The 15,002-nt window shown below is 43.4% G+C and overlaps 1 protein-coding gene across 3 annotated transcripts in view; it reads left to right on the forward strand.

Annotated features, from left to right (window-relative positions):
* The window catches only part of SEC16B (SEC16 homolog B, endoplasmic reticulum export factor), a 379,445-nt gene that overhangs the window by 79,803 nt on the left and 284,640 nt on the right, over window positions 1-15,002 (forward strand). For all 3 annotated transcript variants that reach the window (XM_082265600.1, XM_082265602.1, XM_082265601.1), the window contains exon 6: window positions 4,520-4,652. In XM_082265600.1, the coding sequence (XP_082121726.1) occupies window positions 4,520-4,652 (133 nt within the window). The remainder of the gene's footprint in view (window positions 1-4,519; window positions 4,653-15,002) is intronic.

Genomic DNA, 15,002 nt, shown 5'->3' on the forward strand with positions numbered 1-15,002 from the left:
AAAAAAAAAATTGTTGAAAAAGAAAAAAAAGAAAAAAAAAAAGCGGCCCTTTAAACCGGTTGCTAGGCAACAACTTTTGACGTAGCTCCGGTCCTCCAAGACCATAGAGTCGAGTGAGGGCCATCTTGCCCTCACTCGACTTCCTGTCTCTGAGAATCCGGGACCGGATAGTTTTCCCCGCTGCCGGCGGGTCGGGTGAGCTGGGAAAACGTCTGGGACGCGGCGGGAGGGGGGGGGGCACCTCTTCCCCTGCACCGTAAGGGGGAATTCCACGGTGAATCCGCCACTGGGACCACCCTTATCTGAAAGCCGACCGCCCGCCGTTTAAAAAAATACCAGGGTTATGGGGGCTATCTGCTGCCATAACCCCAGTATTTAGCTTTAAATGGCCGACGTATATAGTCGTTAGGCGGTCGGTAAGTGGTTGCATGTATATAGCAAAAATTGCACCCCAAAATACATTCTATAAAGGAAGTGTACAGGAATAGTCCGAGTCCATCTCCGATCCGCTACTATTAGCAATTTCAAATTCCGAATCAGATTCGGAATTGGATTCGGATACTGATGAGAGCTCCCCGGTGCTCTCATCAGTCATGGAGAGGACCTCAAGGGCCTCCTCGCTGCTGTACATCCTTTTTGACATGCTGGCTGTGATGGGCTGTGCGACGGGTGACGGTTGACTGCGGATGATCACTGATGGGTGGCAGGTGACTGATAAGTGGCAGGTGACTGATAGGTGGCAGGTGACGGTCACTGATGTGATGACAGATGACGATCACTGATGGGGTGACAGATGACGATGACTGATGGGGTGACAGGTGACGATGACTGATGGGTTGACAGGTGACGAGGACTGATGGGGTGACAGGTGACGAGGACTGATGGGGTGACAGGTGACAATGACTGATGGGGTGACAGGTGACGATGACTGATGGGGTGACAGAGGACGATGATTGATGGGGTGACAGATGACGACCACTGATGGGGTGACAAGTGACGATGATTGATGGGGTGACAGATGACGATCACTGATGGGGTGACAAGTGACGATGATTATGGGGTGACAGGTGACGATGACTGATGGGGTGACAGGTGACGTTGATTGATGGGGTGACAGGTGACGGGCGATGGTCACTGATGGGTGACGGGTGATGGTGCACGGTGGTACTGATGGCAGTCTCTGGTGACCGGTGAACTTAAGGCTATGTTCACAGAATCACCGCGATTCTGCCCGCGATCCGGAAATCATTGCAAATGGCGAAGCGCCTGTGCGATGCCCGTGATTTGCAATAGCACCCCAAACGCTGTGCGATGTTGCCGCAATTTCCGCCTGCCGAATCGCGGTAACATCGCGCAAACATTGCATGATGCCCCAAAGAAGCTCTTGTACCTTTTTTGGGCGTCATGCGATGTTTGCGCTATGTTACCTCGATTCGGCAGGCGGAAATGGCGGCAACATCGCACAGCCTTTGGGGTGCTATTGCAAATCACGGGCAACGCACAGGCGCCCCGCGATTTGCAATGATTTCCGGATTGCGGGCAGAATCGCTGTGATTCTGCCCGCGATCGCTACGCTCACATGTGAACGTTATGGGTGTCAATTTCTGGGCACTGATGAGGTGACTGTTGGGTGACAGGTGCAATTGGGGGGGGGGGGGGCTGAGGACTGTGTGGGGACCTTTATTTTTGTGATTTTACATTGTGACAGGTGTACAGAGCAGTAACTCACTGTTTCTGGCTCTGCTCTCCTCACACTGGAAGCTGTATGAGTGGAGAAGAGCTAGTAACACTGAGTTACTGCTCTGTGTTTACATTTTATGATCGGCTGTGAATGGATTCGAAGCCGATTACATAGTAAACAGTCACTGTCAGTGACTGTTTACTACTGCCGGTGACAGCTGTGTTCCTTAGTAATATGACGGCGGGCGGGCGGCAATCGGTTAAAAACAACATACTTATTGGCTAGACCACTAGGTGAAAATAAAGTAATGGAAGTTTAAAAAAGAAAACAAATGCAGTCATCACATCTAAGAATTGATAAGCTGCAGTATAGTAAACATTTGCTCTTGGGTGTACTACTGCTTGAACTTCAGTGAAGAACACCTTTTTTTTTTAAATCAGAGCTCCAGGCACACATATATATATATATAAATTGTTGTGTTTTAATAGTAACTCTCATGAGGTTAATCATATGGCCCAATGGCTGCTTTGTCTTTCAACATTTTATTTTTATTTACACTAAATAGTACAGCTCTTATTGTACTTTCAGCCGCTGCATTATGAGAGCTGGAAGGGATAGTGTTATTTGTATGCCCCCCATCTCCCCTTGTACATTCACAAAATACTGTGTATTACATGTCATTCTGTGATCAGACAAGGGGGAGAGTGGAGTGTTCAAATGACACTATTTCCTTTTGTACACTAGAGCTGCACTTCTAATACACACAGTGTCCGAGAGTGCAATGAGAGCTGTACTGTCTTGCAAAAAGAAAAAGAAAAATATCCAAAGTTAGAGCAGTGAGCCAATCCTAGGATATACCTTTATAGGATAAAAAAAACATATACAGGTGCATCTCAGAAAATTGGAATATTATCAAAAAGTAAATTTTTCTCAGTAATTCAATTCAAAAAGTGAAACTCATATATGTTTTATATAGATGTGTTACACACAGAGTGATATATTTCAAGCATTTCTTTCTTTTAATTTTGATAACTATGGCTTGCAGCCAGTGAAAACCAAAAATTCAGTAAATCAGAAAACTGGAATATTACATAAGACCAATAAAAACAAGGATTTTTAATACAGAAATGTTGTCTTACTGAAAAGTATGTGCATGTACAGTATAGTATGCACTCAATACTTGGTCTTTTACATGAATGACTGCATCAATGCGGCGTGGCTTGGAGGCGTTCAGCCTGTGGCAGTGGCACTGCTGAGGTGTTATGGAAGCCCAGGTTGCTTTGATAGCGGCCTTCAGCTTGTCTGGGCCTGATGTCTCTCATCTTCCTCTCGACAATACCCCACAGATTCTCTATGAGGTTTAGGTCAGGTGAGTTTGCTGGCTAATAAAGCACAGTGATACTATGATCATTAAACCAGGTATTGGTACTTTTGGCAGTGTGGGCGGTGCCAAGTCCTGCTGGAAAATGAAATTGGCATCTCCATAAAGCTGGTCAGCAGAGGGAAGCATGAAGTGTTATAGAATTTTCTGGTAGAGGGCTGCACTGATTTTTGACTTGATAAAATACAGTGGACCAACACCAGATGACGTGGCTCCCCAAATCATCAGGAACTTGGGAAAATTTTGCATTTCATTTGGAAATCAAGGTCCCAGAGTCTGGAGGAAGAGTGGAGAGGCACAGAATCCGAGTTGCATGAGATCCAGTGTTAGGTTTCCACAGTCAGTGATGATTTGGGGAGCCATGTCATCTGCTGGTGTTGGTCCACTGTGTTTTATCAAGTCAAAAGTCAGCGCAGCCCTCTACCAGGAAATTCTAGAGCACTTCATGCTTCCCTCTGCTTTCCAGCTTTATGGAGATGCTGATAGTATTTTCCAGCAGGACTTGGACCTGCCCACACTGCCAACAGTACCAATACCTGGTTTAATGATCATGGTAGCACTGTGCTTGATTGGCCAGCAAACTCACCTGACCTAAACCCCATCGAGAATCTGTGTGGAATTGTCAAGAGGAAGATGAGAGACACCAGGCCCAACAATGCAGACAAGCTGAAGGCCACTATCAAGAAAACCTGGGCTTCCATAACACCTCAGCAGTGCTACAGGCTGATCTCCTCCATGCCACGCCACATTGATGCAGTAATTCATGCAAAAGGAGCCCCGACCAAGTATTAAGTGCATACTATACTGTACATGAACATACTTTTCAGTAAGCCAGCCTTTCTGTATTAAAAATCCTTTTTTTTATTGGTCTTATGTAATATTCTAATTTTCTGAGATACTGAATTCTGGGTTTTAACTAGCTGTAAGCCATAATCATCAAAACTAAAAGAAAGAAATGCTTGAAATATATCACTCTGTGTGTAACACATCTATATAAAAATAAATGAGTTTCACTTTTTGAATTGAATTACTGAAATAATTTAACTTTTTGATGATATTCTAATTTAATGAGATGCACCTGTATATATTGTTTATGCCACATGTTTCTATTTAAATTAGGAGGTAAATTAGAATGTATTTGTCCTCACTTCCATTGTATATCCAAAAAGAACAAGGGGTTTATCGTTAATTTAAGAATATTTGGCAACAACATGACGATCATTCTGTTATATTTCATTGGCCATCTGTGCACTGACATCACTTTTATCTGCAGTAGCAACTGGATACTAAAATACAGTATATACAGCTGTTGCAAGCTTGTTAGACCTTGGCAGTGAAAGGTATGGACTCCTTGGCTTATATAGGGTAGAGTTTGAGGGAGAGGAAAGTAACATTGTTTAGAGCTTGTTACCTTTTATACATATGTAATGTCTACCTATATTTCTCTGCCCCAGCAGTCTTTCAGCTCGAATGAACCCAGCCTGCTATCTCAGTATCGTGATTCTGGTATGTCATCTAGTAGTTATGAGTTGAGTCAGTACATGCATGATCCAGCAGATGTGATTGACTACTGGAATCCATTACAGGATGGTAAGTGAGTGTTTTTTCTATTAAGATAATAGTCAAACTCCAAATAGAATTTGGACCACGGTGCAGAATAGCCAAATAACTGGACCGAAAAACAATCGGATATGATTTGTTATTATAGATCCTTATTATTCTTATAAAAATTAAATATGAGATGTTCTGAAAAATGTTACTTTAGTCACTTGACAGTAATAATAATAATATAGCCCATAGGGTACAAAGAAAACTGTCACAAATTAGATTTACTAACGTTTAGAGTCAGTCATCCCAAAAATTGGTATTTTAGCTTCTGAATGCTGGAGAGTTAGCAATTTAGTAAATTTCTGTACAATATCTTGCTGAATTTTCGTGGTGATATCTTAGTGCTTCAGCTCTCAAAACTGTACACCACCTGTGGCAGTTATGATATGGATCGCCGTTTTCTTGCTGGATTTGATTTTTTTCCTCAGAAAGTACCTAAAGAAAAAAGTTTAAAACGAGTAAATATGATATACTTTACTATCTATTTACTAATGCTAGCAGCATAAGGATTCAAAATAGTCCATGTTGATTGGGAGAGAGAAGCTCAGCTTTAAAGAGCATTGTTTGGGTAGGAGGAAGAGGGGGGAGATTATGTGTACTTTCTAGTTCGTTATGGCTATAGTTGGGCCCATTGTGTTAATAAAGATAATGGCGGATATGTGGGGTTCTTGGACACAATGGTACCTGATACACTGATCAGAAAAATTGCCATGTCTGCAAAGCCAAACATACAGTAGGTTTATAGGTTCAGCAGGAACCAGATGAGATTCGAACCATGTGCAGGCTTAATGTACCAAAGTTGATCAATCAATCAACTTGGGCACAACCAGCCTTCCAGGGTTTACATGGGCTTTTTGCCAGTGGCTGTTATAGCCGCTAGCAAGAATCATTGGTGGTTGCAGAAAAGAAATGTACTCTGTCTAGGGCCGGCCTAACAAAACTCCCTGTACTAACATGATGTCTGTGTTACTGGACCCATGTGGAATTAGGGCACCCATATAACCTGGCACCTCTGTTAGCAGTGGCAATGTGGGCCATTGCCCACGCCTCTTCCTCTGTAATGTGGGTACCGTGTACTTCTGGCAGTATTGACTGTGTAGTAACCTAGTTGGGTAAAATATCACCTTTATAACACACCTCTGGTTACGATAGCATGGCTTTATTATTTAATATTTTCACTACATGCTTATTTGCATAATAGAGACATGGTGACTGGTCATGAGATGGGACCTAAGGCACCAGAAGCTGTGTCTATAGTAAGATGTTTTGGCCCTGCAAATGATTGTGGCATTGATAGTGCTGCAATAAAACATTGTTTTCTCCTGGGATTTTGATGTGAAAGCAGAACGTAGCAATTCTGCATTTTTAAAAACAGAAAAATGGTGTTTTAATAAAAGTTTAAAATGCAATCTAATTCAAAGTGAAAGACATCAAACAACATTTAATTATGGAAATTAAAATCCCAGACTATTGAACAGCATATCACAAAGCTGAGAAAGAAATGCAAGCTTTCCTCTTTAATCATTATAGTTACTCTCAAATTTCTGCAATACCCAAAAGGCCTTTGCTGCGGCGTTATTGAACAAATTAAGCAACATGCCTTCTTTTTAATGAAACAATCACAGGCCTTGCCTTTCATCTCAGTCCAATATCTCGGGTTTTCACAGTAAAAGCCAAGTCTAATCTAGGCAATCCAGTACAGGACAAAACAATTTCCACTATAGTTTGCTTAGCTTGGCCAATGCCATTTAAAGGGACACTAGTCACACAATTGAAAATGTTTAACATTTTATTTAGAGATAGCACAAAGTTTCCTATACCATATTTGCAATTTTTTTAATAGTTACTGTTATATGCATCATCTTAATGTATTTTTTTTAACATGCAATATCTGTTTAGCAAGCATCATCATCAATTACATTCCTCTTACTTCAGGACTGCTGCAAATCAAAATAATAACACCATCTTTCTGTTTCCTAAAAAAAACCCACAAAAAATAAACATGGTGGAAACCTGTTATACAGTAAGCATCTAAATAAATATGCTTAAGTACAGGTTGAAGAAAAAAGGTAATCAGCGCAAATTCGTGCTATTCCCAAGGTAGCTACAAAGTGCACATGTGCAAATTAAATATAATGAATAAATAATTAATTCATATATAAATCGTTATGATATATATATTCAATGGTGTTTGGATTATAACAAGATCAAAGTGCACAAATGCCTCAAAAATTATGAATTACTAAAATTGTAATAGGAGACTAATATCCAAAAATGTGCAAGTGCAATGAATCACTATTGAAAAAAATGAATACATTATTACATAAATCATATCTCAAAAAAGTGCATGTGCAATTGTCACTATATAAGAACTATTGAAATGTTCCATCAAATTGATAAAAATAAATAAGTTAATTCATAGATAAAAAAAATGTACAATTAATAAATAGTCCATCAAAAAGTCCCAAGTTAAAGAAAGTGCAAAACTTTGATCTGATGAAATTCAATCAATAGACAATCCTCAATGATCACACTTGAAAAAATCACACCAAATGTGCTCCACCATTTCCACCAAATATAACTCACCAGATGGAATGCTGAATACCAGAATAGTGTAACTCCGAATAAAATTAAATGATTTATTTAGAAGAAACAATGTTATACTCACATATTCAAGTGTCTGCCTGACACTGAGATCTCTGAACATCCAAACCGCATGCTCTGGCATTGTCTCCGAACCACGAGCGTGGAGTATGATACGTGTGGTGCAACACTATTCTGGTATTCTTTCTTCTCCCATCTCTTATCCCCATCTGGCAACATTGTGAGATTAATATGTCTATGAAGATTCATGGCTGAAGTTTCAAACACGAACCATCATGCTGGGAAATGTTTATTAAGCGCGAATGCTGGTTTATAATTTGACCAGCTTCCCATCTGGTGAGTTATATTTGGTGGAAATGGTGGAGCACATTTGGTGTGATTTTTTCACATGTGATCACTGAGAATTATCCATCGATTGAATTTCAGCAGATCACAGTTTTATACTTTCTTTCACTTGGGACTTTTTGATAGACTATTTATTAATTGTACATTTTTTATCTATGGATTATTTAAGGATTTTTTTTATCAATTTGATGGAACATTTCAATAGTGCTTATATAGTGACTTATTGCACATGCACTTTTTTGAGATATGATTTGATGTAATAATTTATTAATTTTTTTCAATAGTGATTTATTGTACTTGCACTTTTTTGGATATTATTGTCATGGACTTGCAATAGTGTTTGGCAAGCTTACCTGTCCCTTAATGTCTGTAATAGAGGTCAGACTGCACTTCTGGTTCCTTTTTATCACCTCTCCTTCCTGTTCCTGCCCCACCCAGGTCATCACAGGAAGTCTACATTAACCAGTGCACTGCAGGTCTGCTTTGCTGTTCAACAGTATTTGTTTCCTGTTTGCCGTGTGCTTGATCTACTTTTCTGTGTACCGACTTTGGCTTGTCTCTGACTATTCCTGTTTGCCTGTTACCCTGACCTTTGGCCTGTCCCTTGGTTACCCTTGTCTGCCTGTTACCCCGACCTCGGCTTACCCTTCCATTCGGTGTGTCCTAAATGGCTGCTTCCCTTCTCTCCCTACGGAGCGTGACCTGGGGGACCCCAGGGGCCGCGACCTGGGCCCAGCTGCAGCCAAGTCCATCCTCACCACTAGAGGCTCTGTTGAAAATCTGCGTGTCCACAGAAACCATGTCTGCACTGTACTCCAGCGCCTTAGAGAGAATAATCTCTATGCCAAGCTGGAGAAATGTTCCTTTGAATGCTCTGAGGTCCTATTTCTAGGATGCTTTCTCAAGTTTGGGCCTTCATATGGATCCTGGAAAGGTCTTAGCCACTACCAACTGGCCCCTTCCTGCTAGTCTTAAGGCCACACAGCACTTTCCTGGCTTCACAAATTACTATAGGCAGTTCATAAGGAATTACTCTTCCATTGCCGCACCTAATATCGCTTTGACCAAGAAGGGTGCTAATGCCAAAGTCTGGCCCCCCGAAGCTGTCGCTGCGTTTCATGATCTGAAACAGGCCTTTGTCTCTGGGCCTCTCTTGAGGAGACCTAATCCTGGGCATGCATTCTTTATTGAAGTGGACGCTTCTTCAGTGGGGGGTGGGAGCTGTTCTTCTTCAACTCTTTGAGAAGAAACGTCAACCATGTGCTTTTTTCCAAAAAATTTTCTCAGGCAGAGAGAAATTATGCCATCGGCGACCGGGAACTTCTCGCAATCAAATTGGCGCTGGAAGAGTGGCGTCATCTTTTGGAAGGTTCTCCTCACCCCATAACGATCTTCACCGATCACAAGAATTTACAGTACCTACAGAATGCTAAACGTTTGAATCCCAGACAGGCCAGGGGGAGTCTTTTCTTTTCCAGTTTTAATTTCACGATTACGTACAAACCTGGTTCCTGCAACGGTCGGGCTGATGCACTTTCTAGGTCCTTTGACACTTTGGACGAGGAGTCCACTCCTGAACCTGAGCCGATCATCCCCACTTCATGCATTATTGCCCATTCTACCATCCTGGACTCGAAGATTCCTCCTGGTAAGACCTTTGTCCCCACTGAGCTAAGAACTAAGATTCTTCATTAGGGGCATGATTCCAAGGTGGTGGGCCACGCAGAGTTCCTCCGCTCCTTCTTGCTCATCAGCTGTTACTACTGGTGGCCTAATCTCCACTCAGAGGTCAAAGACTATGTCAAGGCTTGTCATGTCTGTGCTTAGTCTAAATCCTCCACACAAGCTCCTGCTGGTCTCCTCATGCCTTTGCCCATTCCTAAGGAACCCTGGGCTCATATTGCCATGGATTTTATCACCGATCTCCCACTGTCGGATGGTAATACGGTCATTTGGGTAAAGATATATATATATATATATCTCATACACGATTTATATATGAATTATTTATTTATTCATTATTCTTCATTTGCACATGTGCACTTTGTAGCTACCTTGGGAATAGCACGAATTTGCGCTGTTTACCTTTTTTGTTCATTCACATGCAGGACACCTGCAGCAGATTAGCAGCATTTTTGTTTTCCTTGGGTTGAATCAAAACCTCTGATTACCTTGGTGCTTGATCTTTTTTTGTTTAAATACAGGTTGCCTTAGGCCCCTTTCACACGAATGATCCAATCAGATCCGCCTGTCAGTTTTTTAGGCAGATCTGATCGGATCCTCCATGCATCCTTATGGGGCAGCGAATGTCACCGGAGACATGTCTGCTGACACCCGCTGCTATCCGATTCCAATCCTGTCCGTGAAAACCGGACGGATGGAAACCCTATTTTTGGATCGGATGGGATCGGATGAGAGCGGACAGGCAGTCCGCTCTCATCCAATTCCCCCATAGAGAGCAGCGGGGCTCTGACACCTCCCTCTCCACACACAGAGCAGAGAGGGAGCTGTCACCTGCCTGCTCAGAGGGGATCGGCAGATTGATCCCCCGCTGAGCAGCACGGAGTCCACCAACGGAGGCGGACTGTATGAAAGGACCCTAAAAGTGGTTGTAAACTTCAGACATGAAAGTGGTTCTAAAGCCTTAAACCTCGTACACACGATCAGATTATCGGACGGTCTTTTGTCCGTTTTTTGTTGCATGCTAGCCTCATATCGAAAGTGAAGAGGTTACTTTCATGAAAATTCTTGTACGACAGAATTCAACTCCAGAAGTGATGTCATGTGTTGAATTGTTTTGTATGTGTTCTTTCGTTTCTGAGCATGCCTCGTCTTGCTCTTATGATTTTTTTCAGATGAAAACTGTACTAATTAAACAAAAATCAGGCATTGTGTTCTTGGACGATAAACATTTTATAGCCTACACATCCAGTTTTTGTCGTCCGTAATCGGCTGTCGAAAGCACTATACCAACAATCAGAACATTGGCAGATCGTTCGTCGGATGAAATTTTACTTCCGATTTTTGTATCGTGTGTATGGGCCTTTAAGGTGTCACGCTTCCGTCCGAGCACATTGATCCGGAGCCAGGTTTTGTATCCTGTCCTGAGTTGCTCAGGTTCCTGCCTATCCGCCCGGAACCTAGGTATTATTTAACCTTTGCACCTATGTGTGGCTTTCTGATCAGGCCCGTCTGTCAGTTTTTTAGGCAGACCTGATCGGATGCTCCATGCACCTCTATGAAGAGGTGGATGACAGCAGTGACATCTCGCTGACACCCGCTGCTATCCGATCCGATCCTGTTTGTGAAATCCAGACAGATGGAAACCCTATTTTCCATCTGTCTGGAGGATTGAATGGGATAGGATCTTATGAAAACGGACAGTAGGTCCATTTTCATCCGAACTCCCATAGAGGAGAGCGGGGATCTGACAGGTCCATCTCTGCAAAGTAAACGGCGGTCATCAGCGATCAGCGGATCGATCCCCGCTGAGCAAAATGGAGTCCGCCGGGTGGAAAGCCTGTGTGAAAGGACGCTTAGTGTTCAAACAACGTGTCTTCACGTGAAAGCCAGACCCATCTGTTCCTGTAGTGAGTATTCCCATATTCTGTGTGTTGTTTGAACCTGACTTTGTTCTCAGTGTTTTTCCTCTGGCTGTGCAGTTATATTCTCTTGGTTTCGGTCTGTGGATCCCTTCCTTTCCTGTTGCTGTGTTTGTCTTTTTCCAGCATTGTTTCTTGTTGTTGTTTGCCAGCAGCCCTTCCCAGCTTGTTAAATCTCTCTCTCTCTCTCGGCACCGTTGCTCAGCATCCCCCTCTATCTTGCGCTTCACGCTTGCTCCCTGCGGCCTCTCACCTGGCGTCACTTTCTAGCTAGCTGCAGTAGGTTTCCTTGATTATTTTTCTGTGCGTACCCCGTGTCCTTCCAATGTGCTGTTTGTTTGCAAGCTGCAACCTGGGGGCTGCCTTGCAACATCCACACCTCCAGTGTCTCTGGTGAAGACTGGGTGGCTCCTTAGATCATATGACTCTGGCACACCTCTGTTTAGTTGTTCCATTGGCCCGCTAGATCTTGAGTTTACAGTTCCAGGGGGTCTTCTCCTCTGATCGTGACCGTTTGCTTGAACTATGACCGACAAGTCCCCATTACCTGCGGCTTTCAACGAGCGACTTCTCCAAATGCACAGTGCTCAAGAATCTAGTTAAGTTCAAGTTATTCGTCATCTCCAGACTCTAACTACTCGTTTGGATTAACTCCAAGCTTTACTTCTGGCACCTGAAGACCTACCTCAGGCAGCCCCTGTGCTGCAAACCATTCCAGTGGCAATGTCCATGCTTCATCTTCCGGCCCTGCCGTGATTCTGTGGAGATCCTAAGGTCTGCTGTGGGTTTGTTAACCATTATAACATTCACTTTGAGTTACAGCCACAGAATTTTCCTTCTGGTCAGGCCAATGTCACATACATGATTTCTCTGCTTTCTGGAGAGGTTTTGGCATGGGCCTCTCTGCTGTGGAAAAAGGTTGAACCAAAAGCCAATGATATCACAGCGTTTCTCACTCTCTTTAACCACTTGCCGACCAGTCGCCATAGTTATACTGTGGCAGGTCAGCTCTGTTACCCAAAACGATGTACATGTACATTGCTTCATGTAGGAGTTATTGTGGGCGCGTGCACGCCGATTGGCTAGAGGGGGAGCCAATCAGTGGGCCCGGCTGATGCGATGTCCACCGGGCACCCACGATTGCTCCCAATTGAGACTGAACAGTGGTCTGCTCATGTAAACACGGCAGACCGCTAGTCTGTCAGTGATGAACATAGGGATCCTGTCTTCCTCCTATTTAGGAACACAGGTCTCTATGTTCATACAGTGAGCCCATGCCCCACACAGTTATAAAGCACCCCCTAGGCACACATTTATCCCTTTGATTGCCCCTTAGTTTACCAAAAATATGTAGCAGAATACATATTGGCCTAAAATGATGAAACAAAAATTATTTTTATTTATTTTTATTGGGAATGTTTTATAGTAGAAAGTAAAAAATATTGTTTTTTTTCAGAATTGTCACACTTTTTTTGTTTAAGCACTATTTGTGATAAAAGGGACCTCAATTTTATTTGGGTACAGCGGTGCATGATCGCGCAATTGTTAGTTAAAGTAACGCAGTGCCGAATCACAAAAATGGCCCTTAAGTGGTTAAGTGGTTAAAAAGATTTTTGGTGAGCGAGTTTGCCTGTCCTCCGCTGCATGTGCACTTCATCGCCTACGTCAAGGCAACCTCACTGTTGGAGAGTACGCTATTCAATTTTGCACCCTAGCAGCTAAACTTTCCTGGAACAATGAAGCACTTACAGTGGCCTGCTGGCAAGGTTTGGTGGAATGTATTTGAAGAGTTGGCAGGTAGTGAAATTCCTACCATCCCGGAAAATCGTATTTCTTTGGCTCAACACCCGTTTCCAGGAGTGTTCTCAGGACAGGGCTTGGGAGCACAAATTCTTAGTTCCTCGTCTGGCTCCAGCTTTCCAATACCCCTTAGTATCTCTCCCAATGACTCCTCAGGCCAATGCAACTAGGCCATTCACGCCTATCCATTGAGTAAAGGAACCCTTGTCAAACTCAGGAACTGTGCATCTACTGTGGACAAAAAGAACATTTCATGAAATAGTGCCTACCACGGCCATGAAACTTCCAAGGCTACTATACCTTGAGAGGGGTAGCTAGTATACCTAGAGAGGGGTATGCTAGACCGTAATTCTGCCCCTCAATTCCACGTCCAACTATTGCTGTTCAGTTACACTTTCCTAATTCCACTGTCTCAATGCAAGCATTCGTTGACTCTGGGGCAGCGGACAGTTTCATCTCTGCATCCTTGATAAAGGAATTTGCTTGAACCACAGAACCCCTTCCTCAGATCCTTTGAGTTTCGGCCATTGCTGGAACCATTCGGCCTTGGGTCCTATTCATTCCTGTACCATTCCCGTCAACATGTCGCGGGAGTGCTTCACCAGGAATCCATCTTCTTTTTGGTGTTACCGCTGGCTACCTCTAAGTTAGTCCTGGGTCTTCCTTTGCTTTTACAACCACAATATTAGACTGGTCTGGTCCTTATTTGTTATCCTGGAGCCCCACCTATCACTGCAGATGCCTCAGCAAGGTGGTTCCAGCCAAAACCCTTCCAGTGGCATCCGCTGGGGTTTTATCCCTGGTGCCAACGAACTACTAGGAATGAACTCAAGGCAGACCAACTTCCTCCCCACAGACCGTACGAATGTGCCATAGACCTAGTCGCAGGTTCCAGCATCCCTAGGGGCTTCGTATATCTCCTCAGTCTCCCTGAGACCAAAGCCATGTCCAAGTACATTGAAGAAAATCTCCAAAAAAGATTTTCCCGAAAATCCTTCTCTCCTTTGTCAAGAAAAAAGATGTTTCCTTTCGTCCTTGTATTGACTACCGGGACTAAATGCCATTACAGTTAAACACAATTAGCCGCTGCCCCTTATTACGGAGTTTAATCGACTCGTGGGCCACAAGTTTTTACGAAACTCGATTGGAGAGGAGCCTATAATCTAATTTGCATCAAAGATGGAGATGAGTTGAAGACTGCTTTCAACACCAGGGCCACTATAAATATTTAGTGATGCATTTTGGCCTCTGTAACTCCCTGGCAATTTTTCAGCACTTCATCAACAAAATCTTCTGTGACCTCCCCTGTGTCTGTGTAGTAGTCTATCTTGATGACATTCTTATTTTTTTTCCCAGATCTCCCTATGCACAAATTTCATGTCTGTACAGTCCTCCAACGCCTTTGTGAGAATATGCTTTTATGCTTCTTTGAACAATCTCAAGTACCTTTTCTGGGCTACAGTGTCTCCAGAGATGGTCTCACCTTGGACCCCGAAAAGGTTGCTGCTATCGCCAATTGGCCCTGGCTTGGTGGTTTGAAGGCCCTCCAGTGATTTCTTGGCTTAGCAAACTACTACTGGCATTTGCAACTATTCTGTTCTGGTTGCACCCATCACAGCCCTTACCTGGAAGGAAGCTGATTATAGTAACTGGCCACCCGACTTGGTGGAGGCCTTCCACACCTTAAAGGGGACTTTCTTCTCTAGCCCTGCTCTCTTGAGGCCTGATGTTTTCAAGCCCTTCTCCATCAAAGTGGATTCCTCCTCTGTAGGAGTTGGGGCCAACCTTCTGAGAAGCAAGATCCCACCAGCTAACAACCTTCCCCCCCTTATACTTATGCCCAATCCCGACCCAGCGGCTTTCTGTGGGGGCACTCACTGAAGAGGAACCTGGAGCACCTGTGGGGGACCCCAGAAGAGGAAAATCAGGGCTGCTCTGTAAAAAAAAAACATTGCAACAGAGCAGGTTAGTACAACACATA

This window comes from Pelophylax lessonae (genome assembly GCF_965119305.1).
Source record: "Pelophylax lessonae genome assembly, chromosome: 8".
NCBI classification, from domain to species: domain Eukaryota; kingdom Metazoa; phylum Chordata; class Amphibia; order Anura; family Ranidae; genus Pelophylax; species Pelophylax lessonae.